We start from the raw sequence: 18,175 nt of genomic DNA, 5'->3' as shown, positions 1-18,175 counted from the left end.
TTTTCAGATAGTTGTACCATATTGATAGTTTGAAGGACCACAAGCATAACTTCACTAGCTACAGTTTGTACTGTCAGTACTAAAATATCTCCTGGATAGCACTAAAATTCAGCTTGGGAACTGGAGAGTGGAAACTGGAATGATTTCATCTCATTAAAACATCTCCCGAGGCTCTTTAAACTAGCTATATAACCCCACCTTGTCTGTTTACATGGTAACTGTGGAAATTCATCTCGATTGACTCTGCTTTACTTGTAATTTCAGAGAATTATACACAGGAGCAGAATTTAAAATAATAATTACTTCTTATAAATTTATGTTTTTCTTTTTAGTAGTACCATCCCCTGATACTCTCAGCACATGCAAAGTTTGCAGCAGCCTGTCAAGATCATGTTTTGATACTTGCAATATAGCAATGTGTGCTGTCACAGTTCATAAACCCACCCTTCTTTGAAGCCCACATTATGTTGCTGGCAACCTATAGGACCCAATTTGCAATTTAAGTGGACAATCATCAGCTGAGTAGATGAGCATGGTACAGTGCCATATGGCAAGTGGTAGGCTGAATTAGTGTCTGCCCTCTCCCAACCATGAAGGAGGTGTAGTCCTTTAAAGTGATATTTATAAGAACTGAAATCTCTTTGGTTCCCCAGATTAGGCTCAAAACATTTAAATTCAATAACAAATTGAGTTCGAATTTTAGCTTTTTCTTATTTTTATGTGTTTTTGGTCACTTAATTGTGCTGTGAGTTTGCGGATACCTCAAACATTCATTTGAACAACAAAAAGAAACATGAATAATTCATTACGTTTTGTCACTAAGAGACATTACAAATAAAAGAACTTAAGAGGCACATGTTCATATTTGTATGTTTATTTTTTGCTTTGCTACAAAAAACAGTCCCAGCAATATTTCATATGACCTGATTAAAAAAACTACTACAGTTAAGTACAAAAGAAATATACCAAAACTACCCAATGCTACCCAGAAAAAATAAGCAATAGTATAAAATGAAATGTCTTGAAGTCTACAACTACAAAAAAAAGTTAGAAAAGGTTACTTAAAAAGAAGGCAAGTATCAACCACAAAATGTGCCACTTTACCACAATCAGTTTGCACGTCTTTCCTTGAATATAAAGTAATGCAAATACTTTACAATAAGTTAACGCAGGCACATCTCCCTACGACTACAGCAAAACCAAGTAACAGTCAAATGTATCACATAAAAATACACTTTTTTTTCTTTTTTTGGCAACAATTTCACACGTCACACAGAAAATTAATCAGCAAAAAACATCTGGGTAGCAACATTTTTGGTTTCTTGAGAACAATATACGTTCTGTGTCCACAACATCAGACTGCTTGTATGAGCTTCAGAGACTTACATACTGTATAACCGTGTATTCAAATCATATAAATATATATGAACAAAAATATACTAAAACTATTTTTATACAAAAAGGATTAATGCCAAATGGAAGCTTACGATTATAAACTTCAATAACTTAAAAAAAAATGAAAAAAGGAATACTTCATACTTTTCAAAAACATTACATTTTAGCCCTAATCTCCTTAATACTAAGGCTTTTGCATTTTTTTTTATTCTTCTTGATCATACAGCACTGGCAAAACAGCACTCACACCTTAGTGCCAAGAATGCATCAAGTATAAATACTAAGAAAACTCCTGTACAGTACCCATTTATGTCAAAACTACAAAATAAGTTAGTGTCAGGCAACTGTACAGAGTATTTACAGTTTAAATACAAAAGAAGATATTTTTAAATGGAGATGACTTCAGTATGTAAATGTGACCTTGACATAAACATAAGCTTTGGCTACAGCTGATTCAATACAACTGAAAAGCCTCCATGTGGCAAGAAATGTATGTTTTTATGTACTTAACTGCTTAACCAGCTACTAGATGCTTTTTTAGCAACCTGTAACAGAAATGACGATTGGCAACTGCCAACATAACGGACCGGGTTGAAAAACGTATCAGCCGCAGCCAAAATCTAACAACTGATGTTAGTTTTTGTCCTCCTACAAAGTCTTGACACCACAAACGCATTTGGTAAGGTTACCTAAATGTACAAAATCAATCACTTAAGTTTTTGCCTCGCCATGATGAATGAAAATGACAGTCATGACTAGTGGAGTGAGGGTGGGAGTGGCAAAAAGGGAGCAGTCTCTGAGCACAGTTACAAGCCTGGAGGTGGAGAAGACAGATAGACACATTCACATTCAGCAGCAGCCGTATCCCATCGGCACATGGTAGGAGTGTGTACGAGTAGGAATGGATGAGGAGCAGACACCACCTGTTACAGCAGGTGCCCAGTAAACATTTGAATCTCCTGCAGAGACAGAGAGAAGTGGGGGGAAAGAGGAAGGTATTTGGTACAGGAGAGGTACAAGTGTGTGTGTGTGTGTGTGTGTGTGTGTGTGTGTATGAGAGAGGGGAGAGAGCCAGTGAGTGTCATCAGTCCACGTCACTGAGGTCGCTGACTGGCTCGTCCTGCACTATGCTCAGGTGGTTCATGGCGCGGCTGAAGGCGATCTGGACAGCCTTGCGAATGCTGGATGTGCGTCCCTCCATCATTTTAATCTTGTCTATGGTCTTGTCCATCCCCAGAGGAACCATCTTGGATCTAGGAAGCCATTGCCTGAAGGGGGAGAATAAGCTCTGACATTACATCATCTCAACAGTATCTAAGATTGAATTTTTACAAGTATTGCTTTCCAGGAATACATCACTCTTTTCACAGGAAATCTGTGATTTGTCACCATAAATAAAGTTTTATTTTACAGAACTGCAGTTAATTAGTTATAAAACATGGATTATTTAAATTTTTTCTAGTTTATTCTTTCATCTATATTTATTAGATAATGTGGGTATATAATTTTATATAGCAGCTATTCATCTTAGAACTATATATTATGTATGAAGTGGAAAAAACGTTTTTAGCATATCTTCCTGCACTGTCAGTACTTGGTCTGTATGTCATTTTAAGCCACATTCTTCCTCTTCCTACTCAGATTGCAATCCAACACATTCATGCTTAATCTAAGAAAAAAAATGTTATAGATGATCAAATGAGAACAGGATTGAATAGCCAGTAAATACTGCCACAACAATTCCTGGCATTCAACTATTATAGTAGCAGGATTAGAAAAGGCAATAACAACCCTTAAATGCTACGATCGCTATTAAAATTGCTACTGTGAATGCTCTTCTTGAGTCATCTGCAGAGACTGCCAATGAATCTGAGAGGAGCAGGTGGTTTTAACAATAGAAATATTAAGTGGGGACAGGAAAAGAGTAAAAAAAAGGAAATATAAAAAAATAAAACAGGGTATCAAGAATAACATTTGTTATTTCTAATATGTGTCTGAATAACCTGTTGAGCTTGAACCACCTGCAAAGTCTCTTTTTTTTTTTTACAGATGTGAACTCATTCAGAATTATTCTAACAAGCTTTCTGCCACACTGAACTGTCTGCTACTACAACAGTAGTATGGTGGCATCACTGAGGTACGGAGAAGGTGTCTTTGTTTCACTACACAAACACACAAGCACACACAGACAGCAGACACACAAGCGCACATTGTAAAACTCTCAGGTCCTGCAGGTTTTTTTTTTTCCAGGAAACATGAAGACATTTCTCAGTTCCTGGTAGTAAACCGTAATAGGAGATGGATAGATAAAAGTAAAGTGGTGTAATGAATAACATTTTAATTATTTTCAATGTATGCTGTTAAAATATATATTCTGAACACTAACCAGTAAAATGTAGGATGTGTAATTTCCTAGCAGTAGATAAAAAGATGTGTGCAGCCTGTTAACAGACTGACACAAAGGCTACTGTGCCAATTTCACTGTTACAGACTGAAAAACATTTTCCTGCTAATGGGAGTCCAGCTGAATCAACAGCCATTTGTTGTGTCTCGGCAATCAATGTCACGCAGCCATAAGAGAATAATGATCAGCTGATTGACATGTTGACAGGTTTAGAAACCTGCGGCAGCTTGTGTCACTTCTTCAGGTAGCGCCACTCACCAGCTGCGCTTGTTGTCGAAGAAGAGGACGAGGTAGAGTTTCTCTTCGGCTTTATACTGCATCTGTTCTCCGATGCGGAGCACGTCCATGGGGGGCATGGGGATGGACACCCCGTTGTGCTGGCAGCCCACACGTGGCATGTGGGGGTCGATGATCTGCACACAGCGGGGGAAGGCGAGAGGGGAGATATGCACATATGCTCGTGAATGCAAACGCATAGTAAACATACAGGGGGGAGGGGGGTCCAAAAGTCTGAGACAATTTGAAGCATACTGTGCATTCACACACGGAATCACTCAAGCATTTAGTAAAGATGTCTACAGTATGCTGTATACACACACACACACACACACACACACACACACACACACACACACACACACACACACACACACACACATACATAATTGCATGCAGCTTGAGGCAGTAAGATTCTCTTCCTCATTTGTCCTTCCATGCTAAGGTCAATCTAAACCAGTTAACAGTGAAAGGCTGCCACCTAGAGGAAAAGCATAGACATTTTTTGAAAAGTGGGCACTTGATGCTGAAAAGAACAGCTGTAGTGAAACTATTGCTTCATCATGTGAGACAAGAGTGTCATAATTAGGTCCCAATGTGTCCCAACGTGAAGAGATGACAACAAAATGTCAGAGTGAAAAAGACTTTAGTCAGTGACTGTCATGCTTTCTCTCCCATGAACACTCACCAAGGCTGGGTAGGAAGGGTATCCACTACATTTGGCCCAAACTAGCTTTAGGGGTTCCAATGCAACTGTTGCGGCACTAGCGGGCATCCAGATATTGCTGTTGCCAACCTCTATGGAAGCAGGAACAACACCAAACAAGTTATGTGTGAGTTTAAACACATTTCCAAAGCCATGCTTTAAGTGAATGAGCACACAGCACAACAGGGTGGGAAATTAACTTTTCCCTGCAAGAGCCACAGTGAATGACAGATATTAAAATTTACCAGCCACTTGTACCATTTAATCAGCCAAATGTGAATTTTAAATGAGGGAAGAGTCTCCAGATGCTGACTGGTTACATGCCATGGTGGCAGGCAGAACACAAAGACTCACTGGTCACTGCCAAAAGTCACAAGAACTTGGCTGGTAGCTGCTGTTAATTTCCAACCCTGCTTTCTATGTGTGTATAAATACCAGGCGTCTGTGAGTTCATCAACTTACACTTTTAGGACAAGATATTGAAGCTAGAAAGATTATATAATTTGAGGTATTTTAACAGAGTCGCAGACATCTGGAAATATACACAACTACTTACTGCACCTCATTTCTTACAGGCCACACGGATAGCTTGACAGCGATTCATCTGCCAGTTATTTTTTTCAATCAACCATTGAATCATTTATCAATAAAATGACAGTAAGTCATGAAAAATGCCTGTGGGAATTTCCTAGAGACCAAGGTGACATCTTCAAATGTCTTGGTTTGTCACTATAACCCAAAGATATTCATCTTATGGTCATTTAAAACCAAAAAAAAAAAGCATCAAATCCTCATAGTTCAGAAGAAGGTGAGAAGGTGTTTATCCCTTTCACATTTCTCTTAATAACCCAATTTAAGAACTCCTTGGAAAACAAGTTGATTGTATGAGATGATGAAAAATATTCCATGCAGGTGCTGATTCATTAGTTTCTGTTTACAGAGTGTATCACTGAAGTACACAATTTCATATTCTCAACTAAATGTAAATATGTCTCTTGGGAAAAAAATGGGAAAAATACCATATACTAATTAGAATTAAGTAGGTCTGTTGAAATGTATCCCCACCCGGCATACATGCAGTTTGTTTTGACACTCAGAGCAGCTGACTTACCGGCGGCGATTCGTGCTGCTTTTGCAAAATTCCCGGTTTCGATGCAGGCGATTAATTCGCTCTTATCGTCCACAGTGTTTCTCCGGACCAGGGCGGGTTTCCCCTTCCCACATTTTGGAAGACTGAGAATGGTGCTGGAAACGAGACACAAGACAAACACGCGGCAAAGTCAACTTAAGAAACAAATCTGATGCCATGATGGGCAGCTAAATGTAAAATGGACTAGATGATTTCTTTATGATGTTTTCACACAAAAGGATGTAAAGTAGCTGGTAGTATCTGGTATCTCATGAAGCTGTAGTTCTGGGGAAGTGCGGCGTTGGACGGGTCATTCTTCTTCTTTATGTGCTGGTAGCTCATTAAAGACAAAGAGAACTAGGAGGCAGAAAGAAGCAACGACTCGCTTTTCCTCCATTTTTTTTTTTTTTAAGTTTAAAAAAAGTTTTAGGTTCCTTGGCGTAGCAGAGTGTAGTAGTAAACAACTCTGTGCCTCCATTTTTCTGCTGGAATCAAGATGATTGTAATTGGCTCTCATCTGGCTGTCACTTGCACAGTGTCCCAGGGTATTTGCATAAAGACAGGCCTTTTTCATCTTTCCCCTGTAGTGTAACTGGGCACGTTTTGAGCCAAGTCTAAGTCACAATGAATTTTTTAATCAGTATGTGTGAGCGACTTGTTAGACCATGCCTCAATCATGCCAGCCTATATTATTCACTGCTGCTTCATTCATATTTTGCTGCTGATCCTCAGTGACAAAGTGCCAAAAAAAGAAAAGAAAAAAAAAAAGAGTAGACATTTGTTTCTTTATCCCATGGATTACCTGGTGTTTCCTGGCAGGCTGCTACATGAAGAGATGGAGGACTCAGAGGCACAGCGTCTTCGTGGCTCCACGGGTCTACTGGTTCTACTGGGTTCTTCTAGCTCCTTCTCCTCCTCCACCTCCAGAAACCCACTTGACAGACCTGAGAGAACACACACAGCAGAAACTCACACGCGATCATAAAAATATAACCCCTCACAATCTGAGCCGCTGCTGTCAAGTGTTGACAAATCTGCATCAGCTACAGGTTGCAGAGCCAACCTTTAATCCAATTTAAGCAAACAGATGTAAAAGAGTAAACAAGTGTCTGTTGTTACTGCTGTGCTGTTTGGAATTTGACTGTGATGACCTGTAAGCACTGTAACAGCTAATTGCGACGTTTGCGCTGCCAGTTTCGCGGTTGGCAACAGAGCTAAATACTGCTGTACTAATTTAATCAGGCGCTTGAAGAAGTGCCATTCAAATTCTCACATACTGGAAGTCAAAGAAATGTTTAGTCAAGCAGAAAATTGTAAAAGGTTTGCAATTTGCTGTGAGATGGTGAAAATATTGATGGCGCTGAAAGACCAGACCTAAACACGGTTCACTTTAAAAGCTTAATTTTTAGCCGCCTATTTTTCCCTGTTCACTTCTTACCAGTGTCAAGTCGTTTCACAGGAGACTCTCCCTCCTCTTCATGCTCTCCCTCTCCTCCCCCCTCCTCTTCGCTGTCTCTGCTGCCGCTGTGCTTCCTCTTCTTGCTGTGAAGTAGCGTCTCCAGCCTGGGTATAACCACTGAGAGGAAGGATTTGGAACCCAGCTGTGCATCATCGTCATCTTCATCTTCTTCTTCCTCTTCCTCCTCCTCGCCTTCTTTTCTGTCAGCGCTGTCGGCCCCCTCGTCTCCGCTCCTCGGGGGCTTGTGTGGACTGGCAGCCTTCGATTTGCGGAAGAGCACGGCTGTCCGGCGGTTGACTGTTCCCGTGGGCTCGGCGAGGGTCGATGTGGCCACCACGCTCACGTCTCCGTCCAGCAAAGAGTTCTGGAGGCCGTCGCGGGAGTGGCCGTTGAGGCGTGGAGTAGAGGAGAGCAGGTCTGGGATATCCCGATCAAACTTGACTCGCTTGCTGTGAGTCTTGTCATCACAGTCTGGGGCGGCATCGATTGGTTTGAGGGTGGGGGGCTCAGGATCTGTGTCTGAGTGGATGAGGGGTGGTATTGAGTCCGAGGGCTCCAGTTTAGGAGGAAGAGACTTGTCTCCTGTGGGGAGGAGAGGAGAAAACACATTTTATAGATGTAATGCTGACTGGAGTAAGCATTAATCATTTAAACTACTTCTACTAAGTAGAACACACATTATTCAGGTTATGGCACGAAGGCTGTTTTATAGTTTTTGATTATTATGCACCACACTTTGTTTTCCTATGTTTTTTTTTAGGTATCATGTTTTATTTAGGCTTTAATGCGCTATAGAAATGAACTATAATACATCTTTTATGGTGAAGGATAGCTGCAGACCAACCTATTCATAAAAAGTAAAAATATAAGCAAATATAACAAAAGTCTGTGACAAAGACAAAAAATGACCTACAGTAGAATGCTATTAGCCACAGTAATGTGCTGCAACATCCACACTTTGTCCTTGTGTTTGCAGAAATGCTGGCGTTGCATAACATCATATGGGTTTTGGGTTTGTCATATGAGTAAAACTAGGGGCTGTTTAGCATAACACTGAGGCACTTTTATAAATAAAAAATGAGAGCAAAATGACTTTTTCCTTTCTTTTTCCCGCACTGGCTCATTATAATGCTATCTTCACCAGACTTAATGCGACTCAGAAAATGCTGCGAGTCTAAGCTTGAGGAAGCCTCTGCGGCGACACAGCGCATGATACTGCAGAACCACTGTATTATGACCTTGTTTAGAAATGTTAGCTGGTAATTGCTTTTTTGGGATGTGGAGAATGATGGTTCCTTGGATCCATTCAGCGATTACTTTCAGCAGGACACAAGAATGTTGTTAGGATTCACCAGTAACACTTGTTCTCTGCTGCCAGAGCACAACTATCATGTAAACCTTCAGGTATAACTGTCTGCTTCTGTGGGTTGGAATAAAACGTTTAACACAGTTTTTTGTGTTTTACTAAGCATCATGAACAATTTAAGTTTTTTAAGTTCAAACATCTTTTATATAAATCCATGTCACTGATTTATGAGGAGATATGTGGATTTGGTATTTAACCCTTCCACTGAGTCAGTCTGCTACACTTTAAGTTTCTCCTGAATAAAAATAAAACCATATTTGTATACTAGAAGCTAAAACCCACAACTACTATTGCTGTAATGACAGATGAAACCATTTTTCCTTCCCAGGGTTACAGCCCAGTGAATACAAGACATGAAGAATAAAACTATACAATGTAATGTGGACACAAACCTGCAGATGCTCCATCTGCCATGAACTTCAAACTTTTATGTTTCACATAATGTTTGCTGGACCTATTCTGTGCCAATTAAGATATACTTTATTGGTGTAATAACTAATCTAAAGCGTGTGCCAATGTCACAGCAAAATCTTATTGGACATTAACAAATAATATTACCACTATTAATCCCATTCACAATAGTCCCATTTATAACATAATGAAGATGGATTTAACTCTCTTCCTTCTGGTTTTGGAAAGTAAAGGTTAATGTTCACAACTATAGACTTTCCCAAATATCAGCAAACTCTGCAGTGTCTTTTGCAAATGTCCCATACAACAAACAGATGCTCACCTCCATACAACAGGAAAGGTTTGATAAGGATTATATCCTGATAATCAGACTTAATCGCCATTTAATTCTCTTGAAATCGCAAAAAAAAATCTGAGAAGTGGGCAGTAAGTCAGAGGGTGGAACCAGATTAGAGTTATGGCACTGAAAGCAGCAATGATGAATACACTTTGATGTTTCATACACACTTGGAGACGGGTACATCATGTGATTGCTTTGCTATGAGGTTATGTCTGGGGTAGGGGGTTAATCTCTGACCTCCGACATGTGTTTCAGGATATTGAGGACATGTGATTCTCTTTAAATTCAAAGAGGCTGTATGACGAGCACAGCGTCAACCTTAAAATTCATTTCCTAATAACGTCAAACAGATTCAGACATACCCTCGTCATCTGGAAGATGTCCATTAGGCTTCAGTCTGTCTTCTTTAGGTTTACCCATCTCCGGGTGGGAGGGAGCTGATGAGGATGGTGCTGATGTGGAGGGAGTAATGGAGGAAGAGCAATGGTGGTGGGAGGGTAGGACTCTTTTTAGGCTCATTTCATTGCGAACATCATTGATGGTCTTTTTGAGTAGCTTGAGCCGCTTGCTGCGGGAGGGGCTGGACTTCATGGCACAGGTCAGGTCGAACTTCTCCAATAGCTGCTGCAGCTGCTTGTCCAGAGACAGATGCCCCCGATTGGCTGGTACAAGTAGGCGGTCCACTAAGGAAAGAATTAAATGCATGTTACGAATATTCCTCAGTTACTTGCTCTGATGCTAGTGATACATATGGTAAATTTCACAGAGACGTGTCTTTGCTGCTGCCCTTACCGTCCTCCCAAGAAAAGGACGGTGGTGCTTTGATTTCCGGAGCATCGTTCAGATGCATGCCGCTTTCCGTGTCAAAGCCGATTTTCTCCACATCACGTCGGGCCTTTCTAAGCAGGGCCCCACCCTGATCTCGGAGGCGAACAGCTGCCCGGTAGAAATATGTGTCCTTTGAATTATACTTCATGCAATTTTCAATAATGAGGTTGAAGTCACTCTCAAACTGCTCAAAGTTGTTGTAAGCCTGGGCATCGATGCGCTGCCGCATGGTGGAGAAGTCCATTGGATGCTTGATGTGGTCGAGGTAGTCAGGCACCTACAGGAAACAGCAGATATGATTAATTATTTTCACCTCTGATGGTGTGTGTTAACCAACATGGTGCATCCAAAAAGACTCAATAACAGCGATATTCCATATTTTTCCAGAATATTACAAAGTCTCAAGTCTCAGGAAATCTATCACTAACACAGCACTTCCCACACAAGCAAAGCTAACCAAGAAAATAAATATTAGTAATATATCAGTAAATAAATGAATTCAGTCAAAAGTCAAAAGCTACGCCCAACGTGGGGCTCGAACCCACGACCCTGAGATTAAGAGTCTCATGCTCTACCGACTGAGCTAGCCGGGCTTGCACACTACAGCACCCTTCACTTTTCAGAGCCGTCACCATCTGCCAGCAGACCTTAATCTCAAGTTACACATTCCTCTTACCAGCAAGTCACATTGCTCAGGCCTGTCTACGGGGGGGGGGGGAATATAAGCTGGGTCACTGTGATCAGGGCCTGTGGTGTAGAGCGAACTGTGATAAACTTTGTGATGTGTTTGACTGCAAGTTTTAATAGATACAGGGGCGACCAAAGTCCCCTTTCTAAGTGGAAGTTGTCTGAGGTCTGACTGGTGTGTCTGGGCTCTAAAGAGATTAGGGAAGCTTGTGTCGATGAGTTGATCTTTATCAAGATGACACACTTTGTTGTTTCCAAACTTGCTTTGGTAAAACTGTTCAAATTAGACAAATGTTTGTATGACTAATTCATGCCATTATTTCAGCATCACTGAAGCAGTTTTCTAGTAATCAGGCGGAAAAACCAGTAAAAAACACCCACCGCCTGCTGTGGGCTTTCATCCTGACAATAGCACAGCAGTAAAATGCAAAGAGCTGTGTTGAAGTATGAACCAGCAAGTCCGGTTTTGCTTATCAAACAGCAGGTCTCTTGATGACAGTTGAAGTCCTTGTACTCACTTAAAGCTGGAGTGTACACTTCTTAAAAAGTTCATGATGGTAACTTGTGTGTACACACAAAAAAACTCCAATAAGAATGCCCACATAACAAAAAACATAAATATCCTTTATAAAATGAAACAGTTGTGTACAACAAATCCACACATTCATATTATTGGATAGGAAAATGTAAGAGTGAATATGTGGAACAGAAAGAAAAACATTTTTGTATGGCAAAGCTCACCTCACTGACATCAACCGGCTGGGCAAAGATCCTGGCCTGGTCTTTTGTCTGAAGCTGGTCCAAAAGAGCTCTGAGTAAAATACTGAAGGGAGTCAGCTGCATCTCTAGCAGGGTCTCCTGCAGCTTAATCTACAACACAGCACAAAAGCAAACTTTACAAGATCAGATTGGTTCCATTTATTTAGCAGAAGTTCTCCGGCCAGTTGTAAAATTATTTATGTCAGTCGACTCTCTCCATCCACCCACTCCTACCTCTTCCCTCTTGAGCTTCTCCCTCTTGCGGATTAACTCCAGCAGCAGCCGGGCTCTCTCCAGGTCATGTCGAAGACGGTGCCATTCCTTCAGCTGGTCCTTTAATGCCCTGCTCTCCTCCTCATTCTGCCTCTGGAGAAGACATTAAAATAAATATACATACATTTAAGAACAGAACAGAATAGAAAATGCACAATTTGCATAACAGGTACATGTTTCTCCATAAACATATTTTTCCATACAGTGAGGTACTATATTACTTTATAGCCCAAAGATCCACATTAGCATGTCCACATACACATTATCAAAACATCTTGTAAACAGCAGTAATAAAGTGCTGATCAGTATACTGCACAATTAGATGTAGAAGGCTTAACAATTGTATGAATAATCACAATGCATACTTCATGTTCTACAAACTACTGGTACTTTGATAAAAGGCAAAATGAAGACTGAAAGTCTTCTGCGGTTGACTGACAGATGAACAAACCGGTTGCGCATTCTTCTGAGACTGCAGGCTTGTCTGAAGGCGTCTGATGAGGGGAAGTCCATTCCTGGATTGCCTCTTTAGTGTCCAGTAATTTAGGACCAACTCCACGAATGCTTTCTTCTTCTGGATTGACACCTGGTTCAGAATGGTTTGTAACCTAGAGCCAGGAAGACAGGTTTTAGAGGGAAAGAGCCAGGGAGAGATAGCAACACAATAATCTTAAACATCTCAAGTCCCTAGCTGTTATTTATTTATGTATTATGTTATTTTGTATTTTAGCCAGTGAATCCAATTTTTAGGACACAGACAATGGAAACTGCGGTCAATTGGCTTTGGTCGTGGTTTTCATGGTAATATTAAACTTAACAGCAACAGACAGAATTTAACCACCACTTCACACAGGCCACATGCATATAAGCAGATGACTGGGGACGGCATATATTAGTGTCACATGCTCAAACCCTGCATCAACAAGCGTTTGTACATCAACAAGTATATGTCCTTCAGAGAGACAGAAAAATCCCCTCAAAATCACCATTCTCACTCTCAGATCATAGATATCTAAACTGTAAGTTTAAATGAGTATGCCATCCCAACTAACCAAACATTACACTTCCCATCATTAACATTAACTTGTGTGTACCTGTGAGCAGGAAAAGTAGGCACAGTAGCAGGGGTTGCAGCTTCCTCTTCAACTTCAGGCTCAGGTTTCTTACTCTTACTCTTCTTCTTCTGCTTTCCTTTTGACTGTCCTTTACCAGCACATCTGCCTTTGTCCACTTTCTTACATAGTCCATTTTTGGGTTTGACATTATCATATATTGTAAGAGGCCTCCTTACACACCCATTAGGTGTGTGGGCTCCACAGTAGGCTGTCTTTTTCACAGAGACGGTGGGTTCTCCTGTTTCCGTTACCTCTTTGATTGGTTCCATCTTCATAAAGAGGCCAGCCTTTTGGGCACAGCTGACATGGAAGGCGCTGTAACAGTTAGCTTTGTGGCACTGTATGCATGCCCCAACACCTTTCTCCTTGCAGAGGTAGCATGTGAGCTTCCAGCGGGCTGGAGGAATGTGGCTGACACCATCAATGGGTTCAATGAAGGTGGTGTTGGAGAAGCCAACCTCAGGGACCCAGAGTGCGCACACCACGTGGCCCCAGCGGTCATCCTCTGTCTTTTTCACTGCTCCACCCTTGTTGGGACAAAGGATGCAGTCTGCGGGTTGAGTGGGTGACTGGAGGCAGTGTCTGCACAACCACTGGCCCTCAGGAATGTAAGGCACACCGTAACATTCCTGATGCACAGCCACATTGCACATATCACAAAATAAAATAGCGTTGCTGTTGTGACACTCGCCATCCATGCAAATGCAGCAAACAGCATCCTCATCAATGGGAGCTTGCTTTTCACTGCCTTGATCTAGGCTCTCCAGATACAGTTCCTTCTCAAAGCGGTCAACAAGGAACTCAAAAACATTGTGAGAGACCTGACTGACCCCTTCGCTCCGCCGTTTTTCATTGACCAAATCTAGCCAGGCGTAATCTTCCTCATCCATGTCATACTCTGTTTCCTCGTCCAGCTCTTCCTCAGTTTTCTCTATGAATTTATAAAAGGTGGCTGGGCGCTTAGGAACTGCTGGAAGGTTATATTCTACTGTACGGAACTTGGGCTCTGGAAGCTTTGGCCCAGCATTAACACCGGAATGCTGGCCTGCTCCTTCTCCATGACCAGTGATGCCCAGCGCAGCGTTTCTCTTCTCCTGGTTGTTTTTTAGTCTCACTGACCTCAGGAGGACCTGCTGCTGTGGTTTCTCAGCATTCTCTTTATTGCTGGTGCACTCCATCATCTCCTGCACCATGGGGTCGTCATCCGAAATCACGTCCAGCTTGTCATATATGCTGAGCCGATGGATGCGGCCATCGATCTCGAACTCCACCATGCGTTGTGCCTGGGCGTAAGTCAAGATCTGCTTGTTGGGGGAAGGCTTGATGGGAGACGGCGGCCTCTGCGGCACCGGAACTCGGTGCTGCCGAGCTTTCTTCTTCATCTTGCTGCTCCGTGTTGCTGTGGAGACACAAGAGTGGGATTAAAGATCTGCATATATTTCATTAGGGTCAAGTAAATCAAACCAAGGGCAGAGAGGGTAGATGTATTTTACTTGCACTTTTTACAGTACAAAACATTAATAGTAATACAATAATATAACTGACAATATGTGTACAAAAGGTAGGTTTTCCACAACAGCATGGTATAAAGCTATCAAAATAATTTGACCTACAAGCAAGACAACAAATAATCCAGTTATTTGCACAAGTAATAACATCCGTGATAACTATTTGCTACCTGTTTTACACAGAAATAGGTTGTTCTAATTTAAAATCAATGTCCTCTGGACCAAAAAGTTAAATATTATGTGATCCGAAAGCATTACACTTAAATAACCAGCTGATTAAGAGAGCAAAGGGAAGGTGCAACTTTCACTTACTGCCTCAAACCACAGTAGGTATCAATGTTGTGAGCTGTAATGTAGTAGCCATCTCTTGGATGCACTTTCTGTAAGTGAGCTGGGGCATTTAACTGCGGTGGGAGGCGGCCAGACTGGGCATTTTGAATATGACTGCGCAGGAGTTAGCACTTGCCCATTTGGTGCAGAGCTGCAATTGCCTTTTCCACTAACGACTCACAAAGTGGCCAAGTTGCTAACAATAACATTAGCTAGCCAGCTAACTAGCAAGAGGAGCTAGCCACCCCGTAAACGGAGCAAATGGCGTCAAACAAAACAAGAGCTCTCTTGAACAGTGTTAGTTAATTCATACCACATGTGGAACATTAAACACACACTTTGCAGATGCATCTAATGCCTTCTCGTCGTCAACGCATTAAGCACAAAAAAGCAAATAAAACCAAAGCACATACCTCGGATACACGAACAGTTTTGCTAGCTGAAGAAGACGGTAGCTAGCCAGCAGCCTTACAAAGCAATGGCGATACGGCCTGCTAAGTGGCTCTAATTCCGCACACAATGTTCTCATCCAACGGGCGATACTGGGGTCTTTTCAGTTGCTAATAAAAGAGAAAGAGGCCTTTTTGGTGCCTGTGAAGTTTCGATGTGAAATTCTACAGAGAACACTCAGTTAATTGCTTTGTGGACCATTCATGAGCTAGAGTCAGTCGCTAGCCACAGTCGACCTGGAGCAAAAAGCAGCAACAGCAGCAGCACTACGGACGGGCTCGTCCCCCAACACAACAATGCGTTTCACCAGACAACTCCCACCCGTACGCACTACTCTACGTGTGACGCTGGAGGTCATGTTGGTGGTGAGTCGTAGATTTCACACAATAGCCCATCTGTCACACAATCAATGCATTGCCTTTTGTCAGTCCTTACTAGCCATACACAAGACAAAGCTCCAAACAAAGAGCGAATCAGGGCAGTAGTACTGTCTGTGTAAATCTGAGACATATCTCTGTAATGGCTCTCCGGACCGGGGTGTTTAGTCATAACCAATGGATAAGAGTTTCTAACTGACATATCTATCTGTCAGGCTGTGGGGGATTTGAATCAGCATTTCTACTCTAGATACAGAGGACAGTCAGGACACAGGCAGAACAACAAACCACTGCTATACCGCACCCAGGTGACCAGTTCGCCCCAGTCGCTGTCCTTGAGGTCAAGAGACCCCGTTCGTTCAGACCAGTAATAACGTATAGTGTGGATAAAATCACATATATGGTCAACTCTAAACCTATGACTAAGAATGACCGTGAATGCAACACAGAGGAGTCATTGATCCACTGAGCAATAATTATTTCGTTGTCACACGTTACCTGATCTGTTGCTATGGTTTTTGTTCGTTTAATTAAACGAACAGTCACTCTTTTTTTCTTTATACGTTTAAGTCGTAGCCGAAATAAATGTATTTCGACCAACATGGAAACCGAAACAACCACTAGCAAGAGCAAATTTCCAAGAACCAAGTCATAAAATAATAATTATATTTGTTATTATTATTATTATTATTATTGTTATTATTATTATTATTGTCATAATTGTTATTATTATTAATGGGGTACAAAGTTACATAATGTAAAATGATTGGATGTTAACCGTTACAGTTAATATACCATTCTCTCGCTTGTTATATACTTGTAACAAATCACAAATGACTACTCAATCTGTCATTTTAATATTAGTGGCATCTTTAACAAATAAAAAAAAGTGACAAATCAAATTAAAGTAAGCACGGTGTTGTGTGACATATTGCTTAAATTTAATACCCCCCACCCACCCCGCCATACTGGAGACCTTGCGCCCGGTGACATCATTAAAACATGTTCCTTCCGTCCGACGCTGTGTGGAGCTGCTTCGGCCGAACGTGAACTGCTAGCAAACCAGGAGACAAAAGCAACAAAGTGAACCCCCCTCCGGATCAATCAAATGTGTCATATTTAACTGTTTAGGAGCCGAAACCCAGTGATCACGCTGTAATACTTCACAGTAAGTACGCTGAGCTCATGTACGTGTCCGGGGAGGGTTTAATGCGATCAGGACGTCGTGGTGAGTGCTGGTCTGATTCGGATCCCGTGTGGTTCGTGTGTTGCCACGGCTGGGTTCTGCCTCGCCAGGTTAGCTAGTATGTCCTGTGTGTGGCCTAGCTGGCAGCTAACCAGCTAGCAGTCGTGGTGTGGTCCGAAATTTATTAAGCGCCTTTTTCAAGTCATTTTAACGTTAATGGCGTAGTTGTAGAAGTTGTATTGGCTCTAATATTTGTGCTACAAATCCATGTGACAGAAGTGTTGTACCTGTGTGTTGTTTTTATGTGTTTATTAGCCTTACGGCTAATCTAGTTAGCTTCAGGATAGCCACCGTGGTGTTTACTGATGATGTAGCGTAACTGCCCGCAGTGTTTTATTATAACGTCAAATATTTATTGGTATGAAGGTTGCACAAGTTTCGGGGGGGTTGTGCTGTTTGTTTCAATGGGGGTAAGCCGAAAGCCGGTGTGTCGATACCCATTTACAACTTGGTGTGTTACGTCAAGATGAAAGCTAGTCAGCGTTGGCTATTTTTTGCTGTCCTCTCGCATCTTCCTGCCTAGCACTTAAGCCAAACCCGGAAAAACTGGCTGTCACTGATCACTTAGGAAATGGCTCAACGCTGCTTGTTTTTTTGGTCGTCGACTTAAATGAGATCATGTATTATTAATCAAGAATACAATTGTTTATCTTGGTCACATTCATATGGTTAGATTGAGTCGAATGAACGGTAATTTTTGATTATTTATTATTATTTTGCTACAAGTTAGTCCGGTTTGTATTTGAGTGGTACTTGTGTACTTAGGCTAATGTTCTCGGAGCTGATGTGTCTTGCATGTACACATACTATATCTTGTGCAATGTTATCATGTCCTGTTTAGAAAAAAAAACACATTTTTGTTTTTAAGAGTGTTGTCTTAATATTACTATTTCTTGTATGCTGAATGTATGTATGCTTGATGTTGATGGCATGGGTCCACAGTAAAACAGTACTTACTGGCATTATAAGGAAGATTATGGCACATACCTTTGACACTCAGTCCAAAATGAGGCACTAGTTATGCTTAACAGACCACATTTGACCTCGGTGTCGACCACAGTCGGTGGTGTACTTGTGATCAGGACACAGAGAGATTTGGTAACAAAATACACACCA

General features: G+C 41.5%; 1 protein-coding gene and 1 non-coding gene across 4 annotated transcripts; both read right to left on the bottom strand.

Annotated features, from left to right (window-relative positions):
* Nucleotides 1–858: 858 nt before the first annotated feature.
* Nucleotides 859–15,735, bottom strand: LOC111651984 (bromodomain-containing protein 1). Of its 3 annotated transcripts, none has more exons than XM_087172888.1 (13): nt 15,400–15,732; nt 13,128–14,547; nt 12,473–12,641; nt 11,995–12,126; nt 11,743–11,871; nt 10,279–10,591; nt 9,849–10,169; nt 7,349–7,951; nt 6,713–6,854; nt 5,893–6,026; nt 4,764–4,873; nt 4,058–4,212; nt 859–2,663 (listed from the first exon to the last, which is right to left on the bottom strand). In XM_087172888.1, exons 2-13 carry the CDS (start codon nt 14,528–14,530, stop codon nt 2,480–2,482), a joined length of 3,795 nt encoding a protein of 1,264 aa, XP_087029014.1. In that variant the 5' UTR covers nt 14,531–14,547; nt 15,400–15,732; the 3' UTR covers nt 859–2,479. The 3 variants fall into 3 exon arrangements, 2 of the variants coding, with proteins under 2 accessions (XP_087029014.1, XP_087029015.1); XM_087172889.1 differs by having other exon boundaries at nt 12,485–12,641; XR_015436996.1 differs by lacking the exon at nt 4,764–4,873 and having other exon boundaries at nt 2,523–2,663; nt 15,400–15,735.
* trnak-cuu (transfer RNA lysine (anticodon CUU)) lies at nt 10,835–10,907 on the bottom strand. Its single transcript has one exon. It is a non-coding gene; the product is annotated as a tRNA-Lys (tRNA).
* Nucleotides 15,736–18,175: the final 2,440 nt, after the last annotated feature.

Source organism: Seriola lalandi, unplaced genomic scaffold, assembly GCF_002814215.2.
Source record: "Seriola lalandi dorsalis isolate HSWRI2012SDOR001 ecotype SW California unplaced genomic scaffold, Sedor1 jcf7180002053896, whole genome shotgun sequence".
Classification (NCBI taxonomy): domain Eukaryota; kingdom Metazoa; phylum Chordata; class Actinopteri; order Carangiformes; family Carangidae; genus Seriola; species Seriola lalandi.
Note: the sequence above shows the minus strand (reverse complement) of the source record. Positions and strands in the feature narration are given on the sequence as shown.

What these genes read in the sequence shown, in the direction of transcription:
- LOC111651984 (XM_087172888.1), bottom strand. Translation starts at nt 14,530, where the DNA reads ATGAAGAAGAAAGCTCGGCAGCACCGAGTTCCGGTGCCGCAGAGGCCG. An exon ending in GTCCTTTTCTTGGGAGGACG is followed by an intron (nt 10,170 to 10,278) that starts GTAAGGGCAGCA and finishes TTCTTTCCTTAG; the next exon opens with TGGACCGCCTACTTGTACCA. An exon ending in ACCCTTCCTACCCAGCCTTG is followed by an intron (nt 4,213 to 4,763) that starts GTGAGTGTTCAT and finishes CGCTGTGTGCAG; the next exon opens with ATCATCGACCCCCACATGCC.